Raw genomic sequence first — 16,265 nt, 5'->3', positions numbered from 1 at the left:
CTTAACAAGCTGTGTACTCTGTATGTGTATCTCGGACCAGAGTCGTGCGCCGTGTCTCGGAATTGGCTTCGCCTAGTCAAGCCATGGCATTCTCGTAGAGGACGGTAGACATGCCCTTGTCGTCTTCGAGCTCTCGACCACCTCTTGATTATGGGGTACTTGATCGACGGTGGCCACGCACCTCGTGTTGAACTAGGGCACTGCTCGTGTGCTACATACCGATAAGACTAACCAAACACGGTCGGTTGTCTACACAAGGGCTTTCAGAGGAACAAGGAGCGTCCGGCCAGGCAGCTCCCGTATGCACATTCGTGTCAGCGGAGGATGGTGTACCAGCGCGCCACGCAGCATCTCCATATCAGTCACTTTTCTGGGGTAATCTGAGGCGTTCTGTTTTCAGTGAAGATTTCCCGCAGTGTTCAGTACTGTACATACACCGTAGCTGTGGCTTAAACGGCAAGTCGCCTATGTCCGACACCACGCGGAGTACACACTCGTTACTCCTACTGGCTCGGTTTCGTCAGGCCACCATGTCGACGGAAATGCAACCTCCACCAAGATCCTCTCCGCAGTCGCTGTCGATATCAGCACCACGCTAACAATACACTGTCTACTCGTAGGTACTTTGCCTCTCGCTCCAGAAGAGGGCACAAGACAAATCGATTGGTTGAGAAGGCAGTCAATCCAGGTGGCGCACCAGCCGATCTGCACACCACCAGTACAGGATGGCTCCAGTCCCTGTCCATGTGGGAATCATTGGTGCCGGCATGGGGGGACTGGCTGCGGCAATTGCGCTGCGTCGAGGCGGCGCCAATGTCACCGTTCTCGAAAGCACGATCGAATTAGGTGAGATAGGGGCCGGCATTCAGATCTTCTCGAACATCTCGAAATATCTCATCCGATGGGGCGTCGACGAGATAATCGGCGACAACTTGGTCCAGGTAGATGAGGTACGGACTTGGGGAGTCAACGGAGAGGTCGTCACCAGAGTCGATCCCGAGCGAGTTCGCAAAATTACCGGGTTCCCACACTTGATTGCTCGGCGAGATCATCTGCATGCCGGTTTCACCGAGTCTGCACGTCGCCATGGTGTTGACATCGTCGTGGGAGCGCGAGTGGAGAAACTCGAGTTTACGGAGAAATCAGCGACGGTTACCACAGCCCATGGAGCTTCTTACACATTTGATCTGGTAGTCGGCTGCGATGGGATTAAATCGACCATCCGACAACACCTCTTTCCAGACGTCAAGCCACAAGCGCCGTCAAAAGTCGCCGCGTACAGGGGCGTTCTTACCTACGACGAGATCAGGGCTAAAGCCCCGGAAGCTGCGTCTGTCCTTACCAACACCATGGATATGTGGACTGGTCCGAATGGCTATATCATGACCTACCCGCTCTCGGGTGGCAAGGAGTTGAATGTTGTTACATCATTCTGCAAAGACTACTACGTGGAGAAGATGGAGGAAGTCGACATTGATGAGTTTAGGGGATACTACAAGGACTACAGCCCCGCCATCCAATCCATCATCAGACTGGTCAATTACACCCAACGGTGGCCGCTACTGATCATGCCCTTCATGGAACGATGGTCGAACGAGTTCCGCAATGTTGTTCTGTTAGGAGATGCCGCCCACTGCATGCAGAACCACGTCGGTCAGGGCGCAGCGACAGCAATTGAAGACGGGGTCTTTCTGGGTCGCGCCCTCAGTGAAGTGGTCCGCGGCACAATCACAATACCCGAAGCCGTATCTATTTACGAGCAGAAAAGAATCCCCCGCGCATGGACAAAGCAACAAGTCTCATTCGTGTCGGGCGAGTTGAATATGTGCTCTGACCTAGAAGATCTCAGAAGGCGGAACTCATCGTCACTGCCAGAAGTCCAGGGTCTCAAGAAAGGCGAGGCACGGCACAACTTCCCACCACTGCCAGCCGAGTATCGCTCCTGGCAGATGTTCGACTCCCCAGACAGCGTCCCAGGCATCTTCTACTATGATGCAGAAGGCGACGCTGACAACGCAGTGTGCGACTTCCTGCAGACGAGGGATCGTGAAAATGGCGCTGTAGACGCCCTAACTATGGTGAGTCAAGCACTGAGAAAGAAATGGTGGGCTTCTCTGGACTTCAACGGGGTCGTTGCAGTATAACATCGGCGTCTACGAAAATGCGTTGTCGAAACACGCATCTTGAGGCTTAGCCTGGTCTAGGACCAAAGGTCTGAGCGCCGTACGCAGGGAAGCTTCACAGCCTCCACTCCCTCCATCCCTGATTTGACGACACTTTTGATGCATTGCATACGGACAGGGACTTTTGGTCCTGCACCAGAAGTGCCAATCAAGCCCAACCACTGCCATAGATGTTGTCTAGCTGACCAGTGACCATCGCTCTCCTACGATCTATGGCGTGTTGATATATCTGTCGCACCGCCTGCCAAACTCAAAATTTGACAGACAAACAGCTTTCAAAAACGTCACTTGCGAATGGTGGTCGTCGAGTATCTGCGGCTTCGAGAGCACAATGCAGTCCTGTGCGGGCTCCAACATCAACCCGGCAGACACGCAAGTGAGACCACCAAGCTGGTTTCGGGACACTCCTCTGGATCTCTCTCGGCAATCAATCCGGTTGCTCGAGGTGCTGGGGGGTCTTTCATCCGGGGGGAGGATTCAATGTCGCCTAGTACACTCTACCACGCGCTCCGTCTACCAATGTCTCTCCTATTGCTGGAGACCGCCCGATAAAGATGAGTCTCACCATGTCATCGAAATCGACGGAGCGCTATTCAGCGTCCTCTCCAACCTCTGGGCCTTTCTGGAAGCATTTCGACTGCAAGCGAGATATACGTGCAGAACTCAACAGCTGTGGATCGGCGCCGTCTGTATCGATCAGGCGACTACCCTAGAGCGCAAGTGAGTTGTTCTCCTCAGTGCCTAGCCGTTCTCATTCACAGGGCCATCGTGCACTCTAATCTTGTCTCCTGCTGACGCATAGCCAAAGCCACGTGGTCCGAAACATGGCTGCAATCTATAGCCAAGCTCATCAAGTCATTGTCTGGCTCGGCTCCGGAGACCAAGGCCAGAAAAAGGCTCTTGAACAAATGGGCCGTCACTCTCCCAGCACACAGACACCAGAAGAATTGGAATCCCTGCTTGCTCTGTGTGAGAATGAATACTGGGACCGTATTTGGGTTGTACAAGAAGTGATACTAGCGAAGAAGCTTGTATTGATGTACGACAATCAGCAAATCCCTTGGAGTAGTTGGGTCATCCTCCATCGCAAACAGTCTTATCTCCACAAGGTGCAGGATGTACAGCAATCCGACAAGGTCAAGGAGCGATTCAACTCGAGCGAAGGAAGAGTCATATTCCTAGAATACTCCAAGTTTCGAGAGAGAAACAGCAATTCAAGTTGGGGGTCCTTCTTGCGACGTTTGGAAAGTGCAAGTGTGCGGACATTCGTGACCGCGTCTTTGCGCTCCTCGGTCTCTGCGAAGAAGGTGTAAACGGCGTGGTACAGGTCGATTACCGTATGGGTGTCGAAGCCCTGTTTCGGCATATCATATCATCCTGCTCCGCGGGTCCGAGAGTTGATCCAAACATACTCGCAGCAGTCCTGGGAAACCCTTGGTCTTTTTCGGGGCCCCCAGATATCTGCGAGACTTCTTCAACATTTGTCAGTTAAGGGATCCTCATATGGACTTGAACCGGATTCCAAGTGCCCTGGATGGCCCTCCTGATTGTCTCCCGTATTACTGCGAATCTTGTCATCAGCACTTGCCGTGGCTCTGTCTGCCCGCGAGCTACCAGGCCCATCAAGCACCATCATACTTGCGCAGGGGTCGCCGCCTAATACAGGGAAGAGCATCTCCTGCTTCTCGCTGCGCCAGCCCAAGATCATCCCTTCTTCTTCAGCATTGCGGTTGACATCTGTGCCAGACTGCACCAGCAGCAGATTCTTACACCGACAGGTCCGATGCGCAAGAAAACCGCCGCAGGACAGGAAGGTGCACCCATTGTCTACTTCTACTACTGGTTTCGAGAACTATGGATTTTCTCCTCCGACGACTCGTGGACCAAGACGGCTGTTTCTCTAGACCCCTCCGGGGAGCGGTACCGATGTAGAGGAAGAGCATTTGTTCCACGGCTCTTTGACCATGGCACCTCGGTCGACTAATTGATTTGATCAATCAACTCGTCGTAAACAGCAAGCTCTGTCCCGGATACACTACCGTCCAGGTCATTGTATAGAGCCAAGGCATTTGCTCAAAGGCCCTTTGGCTAGGTTTTATCGTCGACTGATTGGTTTGATCAACAAAGTTGTACACAGCACAACAGTGTCCCGAATACATTCTGTACCATCCAGCTGCCATGACGGCGCCAGGTGCAGACACTCACGCATCATACCGCCTTGCCAGGCTAGGAGCCGGCTTTACAGACTGCATAAATAAGAATGCATACAGAATACGGGGTACAGTACGCACTATAATCAATGCAACTCATCCCTACCGAGCTTGGCATTGATATTGACACTGTCCTGCCTGCCTAGGTACCTACCTACCTACCTGTAATCTATACATAAAGGCACGGAGTAAGCTGCTCGGTGGAGATATATCACATTAGCCCCTCCAGAGCATTGCTCTCTACTGTGTCAAGATGGTCCAGAAACCACAGTGACAGAAGAAAGCTTCAGTTAAATGTATGCATATCATTATGTAACTTGTTCTTCTTGGTAGCTCTGCTCGCTCTGTGCTGCAACCTGCACCATCGCATTACCACGGTTTGCCATACCATGGCATATGCGGCGAGATAGCCTGAGTTCTGCTTGGAAGAACTATCACACATATCCCACCTGCACGCACCCTGCCTGCCGTCCTGCCCTCAAACGATCCATTTCAGCTAGTATACAGAAGAGTCGAAAGGACTCAAAAAAACATCGGCCGTTTCTCAGTCTCAAGTTGAAAAGGTTGCAATGAGTAGAATGTTCATGAAATGCCAGGACAGCCCTGCTGGCGGTGTTGAGCTGCCCGGCGCACGTTGCTGTGCTCGAGCAGAAAAGAGTCGTCAATAAGGAAAGAGCCGAAGTCTTGCATTTGATAAGCGCACAAGGTATCAAGTGGGAAGATTAGGTTGTACGTTGCGTTGTTGTGAGAAGATCGTGTCCAGTAGGTGATGACTAAGATAGTCCGGATATCCCCGTCGTTCTGACCGGGGTTAGGTATGAGTGTTGCGGCCGTGGGATGTGCTGAAAGCAAGACTTCGGGAAGAGAGTCGAAAGCCGAAAAGCTGAGCGCAACCGCCATGCTCGTAAACGCCGTGATCTTCCAGTGAGGCCGCCAGTTCGCCATGCAGCAATATGAGAGGAGTGTGTTAGAAAAGAAAATTTAGTAGGCTGTTTCCATGCCCATCAATGTCTGGTCGGACACCTGTGGCATGCCAGTCATGGAGTCCATATTGATTTCGTCGACGTAGCCGACAAGTGCTTGGGAATGCAGCTTGAATGATTCGCCCATGGTTCTCGAGATGCTGTCCAGAAGTTAGCGTTGCCGACACAGGACTTGGAATTCGAACTTACCCCCAGACGACGACTCCGTCCAGCATCGAACCCCAAACACGAGCCACCGTGGAGCTCAAGCGAGATCCATTCGAATCCACGGCATCGTCATCAAACAGGCCGCGCACTTTCATGTACATTGACAGTTCCTCGTCCGTGGCCTCTTGATCGTCGTGCTCGATGCGATACAGCCACAAGCTCAGAATGGTGATGAGGTCCACACCACAAAGAGGATGTTCGATGCTCCAGTTCGTTGATGATGTCTTGGTGACCCAGTTGACGCCTTGCATAGCGACGATCTCGATGCATTCGTAACATTGCTCGATGACCTTGATCATTTCCTTGGTTCTCTTGACGGCGTCTCGGGACTGTGTCATGGCGTTGGCGATCTCGTAGGAATTGTGGTAACGCAGAGCCTCTTGAACATTTTTAAGGTCCACTTCAAGGAAGGCTCTTGTGTTCCGGTACACAGCCATCGAGTTGAAGATCAGTGGGTGACTCTTATGTGGTGTGCTCAAGGGTACAACAATGGTCTCCGGTTCGCACAGGTCAAGTGATCGCTCCCAGGTTTCGAGGGCGATTCGAATCTTCCATTCCAGAACGACATCTTGCAATGATTCGAAGCTTCTCCTGAGGTTCCAGACTTCCAAGAACAATGCATTGATCATCACCCGTGTGGCGAAAGCGCTGTAGCGAGCGGCGTCTCCCTGGAAGAGGCTGTCATGGGCTTCGCGGACGGTAATGGTTGGTGATGCTGCAATGATATCTTGCCAGGAATCTTCATCGCTAGGTTCAATGTTCCATAGAGACTCGGATGACGGCAGAGGCAACGAGTCGAATTCATTGAAGCTGATGGCTGGCGTGTGGTTGTAAGTCAAGGTGAGCATTCCAAAGAAGATGTAGACAGCATAATATGTCCGTCGACATCCCTCTTCGGTGACCCACTCTTCGTGTGTCGGAGGAGCTCCTGACCGGGCATCGATCCGAAGCTTGAGTTCGTATTTATTGCCAGCAACCATCTATGACGGTCAGCACAATCCACACAAAGCGATTCGTAGATTACTCACGTTAGCAAGCAGACTTTTGATAGAGCACGCCCATTCGAGGCCCTGGGAACCGCCACTCCAGCTTTCGAAGACCATGTTCAAAAGCGTGCTCTGCATCGTCCACAGCGGGCATTTCCTCGAGTCGAAGTTGTCCTTGTTCTGTAGGAACTGGTTCACAAGTTTCTTGGACCCGTGGTGCAAGAGGTAGGCCTGTTCTTGATCGAAGTTGTACAGGGCTCCAATGGAGAGGATGGCAAGGAGAAGCGCTGGCTCCGTGGTCTCAGGGCGGAAGCTGACCGGGTGGAGGAAGGGGAGGTGATGATGGAACAAGTTGAAGTAGGTAGTAAGGTAGAGGTTGATGGAGGGCAATGAGGGAAGGGCAATGTCCCCAACTAACTGGTTAGCAATGATAGCCCTCTCGTCTTCGTTGCTAATTTGGGGAGCTTTGGGTAGGGAAAGGGGTTGCGCCGGGCCAGGCGACTTGCGGTAATTCACTGGCGACACAGGACCAGTCATCGAAGGGAAGGGCGATAGCGCATTAGGGGTGGGGGTTCCAGAGACAGGGAACGTGTCTGCTAGTCCGGGAAAGGCGGAGGGAAGTGAGGCCGTGAGCGAGTGGTTGCGCTCCATAATCGGTGGGAGTTGCGACTGATGCGGCTGTATCGATCCCATATGGACGTAGGGCGCCTGCGACAGATTGTCTTGCGACGATATGCTCGACATGGAATGCGCTTTTTGGTCCGAGGGTCCTTGCGGCATGAAGCTGTCCCAGGGCATGTGCGGCAGGCTGTTGGTGCCAGTGAGGTAGTCGGACGATCCGAGAAGCGAGCTGCGGTCTGGGGAGTAACCGGGGATGGATCCTTCGCCGTTGTTCAGATGGCCGTTCGCTGCTGCTGCCGCCTTGTGTTGGAAGTCTGTCATCAACATGGCGGCAGTTTCAAGGTCGAGCATACCATCGCTGCTTGCCTCTATCTGCTCCAACGTGCCAGGATCGATGCTGATGGAGGGCTTCGACGGAGCAGCCGCCGATGAGGGCGTCGCCTTGGTCTCTGCGCCTGCACCTTTACCTGTCCCTGATGTTGTGCTTGATTTCTTCTGCCGGCCTTCAGACTGAAGCGGCACACCGCCATCCTTTGCATGTACGGTTCGATCGTGGCGTAGGAGCAGATCCCGGCGGACGAAGGTGCTGCGACATTTCTGGCATTTGAAGGGCCGCTCCTTGGTATCTATCACGGAACAAAGGGTCAGCCAGGTGTTTTATGGTTGATGGCGGGGTTGGGTCTCCTCTATTGCCCCACGTCGGTCGCAATAATAGACGGGGGGAAAGTAAGAGGATGGACTTACGCGACCGCTCGTGTCGGCTCCGATGTTCGCTGCGACTGAAGGCTCGATTGCAGTACTGGCACTTGTACTTCTTTTCAGGCGCGGATGCAGCTTTTTTCGGGGTGTTCGTGCTCGCCGTCGCTGCGACGTGGCCAGCCTCAGCGGCAGTGGCATCAGATTGGGCCATGGCGGCGATCAATTGAGTATTACAAGCCCTCCAACCAGGCGCAAGCCTTTCGCTCGAAAATGAGTTGGTTTAGAGGTGTTGATGTCGACGTGACCATTCCGTGGGAGATCAGCGCAGGGCGATTAGAGAGGTGAGAGGGAAGCAGTGACCAAAGATTGCAGCTGGCAGTGTGGGCTTGCTGCAACTCGACTCGCTGGCTGGATCGTTGGCTCGCTGGCTTGTCCGCGCGGTGAATGATGGGTGCGTCTCCGAGTCTCGATTGGCGAAAACCGCAGGCAAAAGTGGATCACGTGGGCATGCGTGAAGTCCAAATCAAGTATCAGCTGTGGCTGCAGGTGAAGCCCCGAGATTCGTGAATGTTGTGAATTGCGACGGGCGACGAAGGTGTTGTCGCAACACGCGGCCGTGAGCGATGTATGCGATGAAGAGAAAATCAAAATGAAGGAGGGGCAAAAGGAGGGAGGAAAGGAGGGAGAGAAACACAGAGGGGAGGCCGAGGGCACTGCGAGAGGCGTTCAGAGATTCCTAGGCATCCCTCAGCCATCATCGCGCTTGGTTGCCCTCCTCTCTGGGAACCCTGGAGCCCCTGAAAATTACCACCGAGACCAACTGATCACTGGCTGAGGGGCAACCCGAACACCCAGAACGGGCCCGCGTTGCCGTTATGCCTGGCGAGCTACTTTAGGGGAGCGGATCTACCGGGAAATCCTTCCACAGCTTCCAGTGCCACCGCTTCTCGAAGAGAAGAGATCCCCTCCATGGCAGTTCCCACCAGGGCACCCATCAACATCCTTCCGGCAGCTTGCAACCACCTGACTGGCGTGCCTCTAACGTGATGTAACTTAGTCCGCCTGTCAGTGCCTGACCAGCCCACGATATTATCGCCCCTGGGTCCGAAATTTATCAGCTTTTCACGGAAGCCAGAGTCGATTTCTGCTATGGGACGAGGTCGCCCCCGTAATGTCTGCAGATAACTGCATAGTGTACTGTGTAGGTAGATAGCACGTAGAAACAAAACAAAGTTGAGCCATCTCCTTCCGAATGCGTCGTCACGGGACACTTCAGCGGTAGCGACATGCCTGAGAACAGGCGCCGACTTGCAATCGTCATCACCAAAGGTGGCCATTGATCACCACAAGGGAGAGAAGCAGACACTGGATGGAGGACGGCCTTGATCTTGAACGTGACGCTGCCCTGCTGCTCATAGTCGTTCCCCAGCCACCTCATATTCACCAGCCATTCCCCATTCTCACCGTCACAAAGCTTCGGACCGTCCCCACGTTCGCGCCGTTGGTCCTCGATGCAGCGTGACGCCCGAAGATGAAGCTCCCACTTACGGCGATTTGACCATTTGTGCTGGCCCTTCATTGGATCATATACAAAGGCAGTTACTTGGTTTCAATGTCTCTGCGGTGGACGTAGGCAGCCGCACGACCGAATCAGAGCCATGTCTCTGTTGCTAACACGGCACTCGACGTGTTAAGGGCAATCGTGGCACCAAGCAAAGGTTTGGATGAGAACAACGTGGGATCGTCAGCATTTAAAATCTCGCTCTACTCCTGTTCCTGCATTCTTCCATGCAGCTTGCAGCTCACTGATCCCAAACGAGAAGGGGAAACCTCGCCTAACCCAGCCGGTCTGTGTCTGACGGCGAAAGCTGCTGTTATTTCTCTGGGTGTCCCGACGACGCTGCCGCTGTCAGACAGGGTCGCTCGATAGTGTCGATTTGCTGGCGCTGCGGGACTCTTGGTGCTTAGAGCTAGGAAATGCGACCCCTCCTTCCGCGCAAGCAATTCCCATCTTCCGGGGACCATCCTCGTGCAAACCCACACATCCAGTCTGGTGGACCGGGTGGATAACGGAGCCAGGTCTTGTCGTCAGAAACAATTTGAACCCAGAAGAAAAGTTTCATGAGAGCAACTTCTCCTGACAAGCCTACGACGAGTCAAACTCGACCACGCAGTTCATTGACCTCGACAAACAACTGCAACAGCATCACAAGTTAGGGTTCCCAAGCACAAAGCAAGGCTTGATGTATCTCAAAGCTTGCGATTCCGACTGCAATCTCCAGCAAATGCACGGAAATGCGACCCTTTCCAAGGAACAATTACTTCGTACACTAAGACCTTCTAGTACTCAAAGAGCCCCGCGAGGCGACCCCTCGCTAAGTCTTTGCTCGACCGCGAACATCTGATTACGTTACTGTAACTATCGTCCACCGCATCTCTTTTCTTATCGTGCAATCTTTGCTCTTTCATGTCCCTAACCACAGCTTGAAATAGGCGGTCAATACATTTCGAACAATGCATTGCGGCAATCCACCCCGTCGCGAGCCGACGCATTTCCCTTGGGCCACCAGGGCCACTTGCAAGTCCTGGACAAGTCAAGGCGACCGCGGATGCTGGCCGGATATCATCGTCTACCTAGCTGTCTCATTAGTCCCAGTTGGGAGGGGATAACCCACAGCACAGGTTTGCTGTTGCGGCCAGGACTGGGAAAGCGCCGAAGCCACACTTCGCCCAGCGGACGCGGCGTCCTTTGCGCCCGTCGGAATCCCACCTGCCGCGAAAGCTACCACGGACCCCACCACCCCACTTGCCTTTGCAGAGAAGCCTCACCATGGCCTCACCCTGGCTTCACCCTGGCCTCACCTTTGGAGAGTTCAACAATCTCCGTCGTGTCGCATCGGCCGTCTGCTTTGCTATGTGCCGTCCCTGTCCATCCATTCGAAGCTCTTCGAGAAGCCCCACGAAATCACGCGCCTTGTTCGGTTGGCTACCAAACGCCTGACATCAGCCATGAAACTGCTGAAGGCGAGGGGCTCGGAGGGGCGGATTGAACTTTCTCGCAACTTAGTTTCGTTCCGAAATTGTGACGCGGGCCACCAGGCACGGCTGTTCTCTCCCTCCCGAAGACTGCTTCCTGAAGAAAGCTAAGCAAAGGAGTCAATGAAACCGAGCTGCAACTGTGGATTCCAAGAAGGTGTAAGCAAAAGAGTGTGCGATGACTCTGGACACACATATGCATTGACCTTTCCTCGAGCTTGGGCCCTGTGCGAAGATATCGACTCGCCTGTCAACGTCAACTCGATGCGGATATCATACCTCGTAGTCACTTGCGCAATCACGTCTCCAGAGCTTACACATAACGCAACATATAAAGTTCATCGGAACGACACTTCGATCCTATCATCGCGAAGAACGAAGGCTCGGTCCCTGCCGATCACCAAGCGGTGTGCCTATCGACTAGTGTCAAGGTTGAAGTTTCTCCAGAGGAAGGGGTGAGAGTCTGTTTAATGACTTTTGTCACGGTCGAAGATCCCAATAACAAACACATCGTCGAGTCGAGTCGAACTGCACCCCAAGATATATGCTCGAGAGCCAGTCAGCGGTAGAAAGTTTAACATTAACGACTCTCAGAACGTTGTGCGAAGAGCGACGATGGGTCAGCCGTGAAACATCGTGTCTGATGTTACAGTGAGTTGTTTTGGGAATCCTCAATCTATCCAAGGTATATGGTATATCTAACACAGTGTCTCCCCCAAACGCCTCGCTTGATCATGTTGCTGCCTTGTATTGTTCGTTACTGGGCCCTTCCCTTGCTCGTTTCATTGTCCAATATCCACTTGCACACTTCTCTTCAACCTTTCGACCAGCGCTTCTAACTCACTATTCCGGTCTTCTAAATTTGCAAGCTCCTTCTGAAGTCCATCTTTTTCCGATCTGAGCTGCTGCACTCTGGTCGCCATCCTCTCCCTTTGTCTTAGGCTGTCCTCGAACATATTCTCCATGCGACTCATCATTTCAACGCTCTCTGGGGCTTTCATGGTGGCAGCGGACTGAGCAGCTCTCAAACTAGCATTCGCCTTCTCCAGCTCCAAGACTCGCTGCTCCATCGCCGCCGTCTTGGCCTGCTGCCACAGGTCATCCGAGTCAGGTCTCGAAATCCGGTGTGGCAGGATCGGTGTCATCGCGCCCCCGCCCATGAATGACCGCTTCTCCTGAGGCGGCGAGGTCGCGATCTGCATTTTTCCGGACCAAGTGGCTTTGGCCAATTTCTCCCGTAACGCGAGCACGTTTTCGAGGTCGTCGTCGCGGAGTTTGCGGATGGCGGCGTGTTCACGCCTTTCCTCGGCGAGCAGGTCGCGGACTTTGATCAGATTCATGAGATCGTCGTTGCGGAGGGCGAGGAGGTCGTTGTGGGATTTGAGAATCATTTGATTTTCTCGTTCCAGCTCCGCCACGCGCTTTTGCAGCGCAGCGTAGTCGTCGGCCATGACAGTGGCCTGAGCACGTTCGACATCGACGACGCGGAGGAGAAGGGAGTGTAGCAAGTGGGACATGGGTCCCACTGTGTCGACACTGCGGACCTCTTCCGTGGGGAGTCGGTGCCGAGCCACAGTCGGGGTCTTCAGGTCCATTTCCACGTCATGGACGTCTTCCTCTTCGGCGAGGGTGGCATGGGTATCAACCGACGTAACTGACTCGCTTCGCTTTCTCTGCATCTCCAGTGTCTGGTGGACAGCGTCGTGCTGCTTTGCCGCCACCATGAAATGCTCCCTGGAATTCAAGGTAAGGGTCCTTTTCCGGGGGTTCCAAAGTGGCATCTCATCGAGGTTGAAGGCCACGGGTCGAAGCTGCTGCGGAGATTGAGGCTGTGGTTTCTCCTCTTGGTAGGCGGACAGGATGCTTTCATCGTCATTGTCGCGGTCGCTATAGTTTGTGTCAGGGGTCGACGTGGGATGCGGCAAGTACAGCGAATTTTGACTGGACGTGGACGACGCTATTGATCCTATTGACAGTGCAACGGAATGGCTGGAACCAGTCCGAGTAATTTGGCTGGGCGACCACATTGTGCAAGATTGAGACTATCGCGTCTCTACTGTTGTATGCAGGGCTAAATAGTAGTACGATGTGGCAAGGCGCAGCCTCACATAGAACACCGCTACAGGCTCGAATGGGGGAAGGGTAAAACGGATTGAATATCGGACAAAGACACACGGGCGCCCATGAAGCGACACCACGATGATATACCGTTGCGCACTGTAAGAGATCTCGAAAGTAAGGGGCATGAATGTGCTAGAGTGAAACGGCTTTCTCCCTCGTCCGGTGAGGCTGAGACGGTCTTGAGACGATTGCGTTTCTCAACCCTGATTGGCGGCGTGACGAACGCCCGTTGAAAATCACATCACATTTTCACATTGCGGCATCGCATGGGCCGGGACCCCAAAAGGTCTATCGCGCTTCGTAGATTCCCCGTTCCATAACCAGTCAGTGCAGGATTGCGCAGCCAGCCATCTTGTATGGAGTATGGATAGTACCTGTAATTGTCGCCGTCCTTCAACGTGCACGCGAACGTGGCCCGAAGCAAAGCGAGAGCCGGGGCTGAGACGTATGAGACGGACCCGCCTTCCGCGACCGAGGCTGGGAGCCCCTGAAGTGCCTCGCAATCCCGCCACGGATCCGGGCGCCATCGCAATCCCTCTCTCGTGCCATCATCCTGCTTTCGTTACAGCCGTGTGCCACGACAGCTAACTTTTGAGCTTCTTTGGGATGGGAGGCTTTCTGTTTCTGGCCTACGTTGAGCAGGGCATCTCAATTTGGGCACAGTAGGGAGCACGGCGTACTCAATACGTATGACATGCATGATCGGGCTGGCAGGATTGGAGCCAGTGATGAGAGTAACGGGCGTATAGAGTACATGAGAGCCAGTGAAGCAGCAAGGCAACCGAATTCAAGGGCACTCTCCGAGCTTAGGAAGGTAGAGATTATCGAGGCGATACTGTGCGTATCGGATTGAAAGTCGGTGGTGTAAAACGACGAGGGCGGGACAAAGGCTGAACTCGACGCACGACAGTTATCCTGCGCTGCCCTCGTGGTTGAAGTACACTACAGCCTTGATCAACGGCACCTTCTCTTCTAACTTCCCGCCCCTCGAGTTTCCTTCCTTGACCAATCCGGGGGATACTACGAATTCCGCATTCGCGTACGCAGCCTCCAGTTCACTTCCGGGGTATACCCCCTTGACGTACTTGGTGTCAAGTTGACCGCGAAGCCCAAGAGTGGAAGGCAAGAAGAAGCGGACCCGGTATCGTTGAATCGCGATGAGAGTAGCAAACTCACTGGCTTGCTCTATGAGCTCATGGAGTCTGGTAGCCAGGCTCGGCGAATTGTTGTTGGTGGAGGGAAACACGAAGAGGTGTGAGAGCGTCGAGATAAGACTGGAGATACGGTCCTGGTAGCTTGCCTGGATTTCCTGATGCTGCCGGTGGGGAGCGGTAGGAGCGTTCCGAGCGCTCCTTAGCCGCTCGACGGTCGTGTAGCGCCATTTCTCTGCAAGAGGATCTGCTTCCGGCCACTCCAGGAGTGCATTATCCTGAACGCCAAATAGAGCTCTCCAGGTTTGGTAGATGGGGTCGCCGTAGGCTCCGAAAACCCGGAACGGCGTCAGGAAGGTGCCATCTACGACGATTTTCCACAAAATACTCTGGAACAAGAATGTGTGGTCACGAAGCGGAATTGGGGATTGTAGCCGGACGTTGAACCCCATTGCCTCGGCTTGTTGCACGAAATCAGGGGCTGAGGTCAGGCGTGAAAGGCCCTCGATCTCAGTGGTGAGCTTGTAGAATCGTTTCCCGAGCTCGTCATCCTGCAGTCCCTGGAAATTGTCGACGGACAAGCACATATCTTCTTCGGCTTTTTTAACCTTCTCCTTCTCATGGGCAATTTCGACTCTGTACTCATCCTCGCGGCGCTTGATATCAGTTTCGTGCTTGTGTGTCAATGTGTCGATAAGGCTCTGGTGCTTGGTGGTGAGGACATTGACATAATCCTTGTGCTGTTTTTCACATTTGCTCTGTCTTCGATTCAAATCTGCCACTTCGTCTGCGTGCTTCGCCTGCTCCCATTGTAGTGAGCTCTGGTATTGCTGGTAAAGTTGTGACATATCATGTTGAGCTGCAACTCTCTCGGCATAGATTTGCTGCTCAAGACTTGAAATTTTCTCGTCCTTCGTGGCTATGGCGGTTCTGTAGCGTTGGATCCTGGTATCTCTCTCCTGTAACGTCTCCACTAGTCGTCTATTGGTTTCTTGCAAAGAGTCATGAGAAGCAAAGACCTTGATCAGCAGAGAGGTTGCTGCATTTTGCGACCGATCAATGGGCAGTCTGCGGTCTGTCATCCACTTGAAGAGCCTGTCCTCGACGTCCTTGAGTTCATCCTGGACGGAGCATGTATCCAGCCGACTCTTGCGACCCGCAATACTTGTTCGGCCATCTTGTGGTATTTCATCAGAATACTGACGCGGATCATCGTTCTTTCTGGTGGAATCCTCGTTTCTGCTGCTGTGAAAATGAGGTACGAATTTGGCGACGCGGTTGGGGTCTTTGCCGCTGCTTCCACGCGGTTTTCGACCAACGCGGTGCTTTTCTGAATCTTCACGGAAGCAAAACATGGTGTCTGCAACAAGTGCTATGGTCCCGAACTTCTAAACTGCTCTCAGTTGTCCTTTTTCACATGGTCATTGGTTTGGGACCACAGAAGGGTAGACAGAACAACGAGGGATCAGACAGAGTCCTGTGCGACGCCGAAGCTCAACCCCCGCTCTCAGCCTGACACATGCAGCCATGTCCGGTGCGCATCCAGGTCCGGAGAAGAGACGCGAGAAGAACTGGAAAATGCTAAATCGGGACCCGCAAGCTTCTGGCCAACACAGGGGACCGACTTGGTCTTGCTGAAGTGGTCAACTTCGGGCAGAAGCGACCATGACTGCATGCTAGACTTGCCGACAAGGCGACTCGCATGCGACCGGACGAGGCTTCACTTCCCATGCGTCGTTGTCTCAGGCAGCAAATATTGAGTTTGTAAAGACAGCGCATCACGTGCGCCACACAAACAAGGCAACGAACGCCACAAACCGCGCCAAGACGGCGCTAGATAATCACATCACATTCGCTTCACGGTCACTTCACTTGGAAGTGAACACGACATAGCCCCCTCGACTTCATCAAGCCCGCCAGCCACTATGCAAAGGCAACTGCGCCCGACCGGCAGAGGGTCTTTATGACACAAGGAGTGGCTTTCCGGGAATGGCTTTACCCATGCAATATGTGCCGAGCTTCCATCTCCGGCTTGACGGGGATAGGGCAAACATCTGCCATCTGCCGC

At 53.6% G+C, this 16,265-nt stretch overlaps 5 protein-coding genes across 5 annotated transcripts; 2 read left to right on the top strand and 3 right to left on the bottom strand.

Moving 5' to 3' along the window:
- Positions 1-725: 725 nt before the first annotated feature.
- On the top strand, positions 726-2,144 carry A1O7_09060 (uncharacterized protein; the record flags this gene model as incomplete). The annotated part of the gene is made up of 1 exon (XM_007763049.1): positions 726-2,144. One exon carries the CDS (start codon positions 726-728, stop codon positions 2,142-2,144), a length of 1,419 nt encoding a protein of 472 aa, XP_007761239.1.
- Positions 2,145-2,514: 370 nt separating this feature from the next.
- A1O7_09059 (uncharacterized protein) lies at positions 2,515-3,496 on the top strand (the record flags this gene model as incomplete). The annotated part of the gene is made up of 2 exons (XM_007763048.1): positions 2,515-2,903; positions 2,992-3,496. 2 exons carry the CDS (start codon positions 2,515-2,517, stop codon positions 3,494-3,496), a joined length of 894 nt encoding a protein of 297 aa, XP_007761238.1.
- A 1,878-nt stretch (positions 3,497-5,374) lies between these two features.
- A1O7_09058 (uncharacterized protein) lies at positions 5,375-8,100 on the bottom strand (the record flags this gene model as incomplete). The annotated part of the gene is made up of 4 exons (XM_007763047.1): positions 5,375-5,516; positions 5,566-6,563; positions 6,612-7,816; positions 7,935-8,100. The coding sequence occupies 4 exons, from the start codon at positions 8,098-8,100 to the stop codon at positions 5,375-5,377; spliced, it is 2,511 nt and encodes an 836-aa protein (XP_007761237.1).
- A 3,607-nt stretch (positions 8,101-11,707) lies between these two features.
- A1O7_09057 (uncharacterized protein) lies at positions 11,708-12,952 on the bottom strand (the record flags this gene model as incomplete). The annotated part of the gene is made up of 1 exon (XM_007763046.1): positions 11,708-12,952. The coding sequence occupies one exon, from the start codon at positions 12,950-12,952 to the stop codon at positions 11,708-11,710; it is 1,245 nt and encodes a 414-aa protein (XP_007761236.1).
- A 1,004-nt stretch (positions 12,953-13,956) lies between these two features.
- A1O7_09056 (uncharacterized protein) lies at positions 13,957-15,552 on the bottom strand (the record flags this gene model as incomplete). The annotated part of the gene is made up of 1 exon (XM_007763045.1): positions 13,957-15,552. The coding sequence occupies one exon, from the start codon at positions 15,550-15,552 to the stop codon at positions 13,957-13,959; it is 1,596 nt and encodes a 531-aa protein (XP_007761235.1).
- Positions 15,553-16,265: the final 713 nt, after the last annotated feature.

Source organism: Cladophialophora yegresii (genome assembly GCF_000585515.1).
Source record: "Cladophialophora yegresii CBS 114405 chromosome Unknown aczIN-supercont1.6, whole genome shotgun sequence".
NCBI lineage: Eukaryota > Fungi > Ascomycota > Eurotiomycetes > Chaetothyriales > Herpotrichiellaceae > Cladophialophora > Cladophialophora yegresii.
The sequence above is the reverse complement of the archived record's forward strand: the minus strand, read 5'-3'. Positions and strand labels throughout refer to the sequence as shown.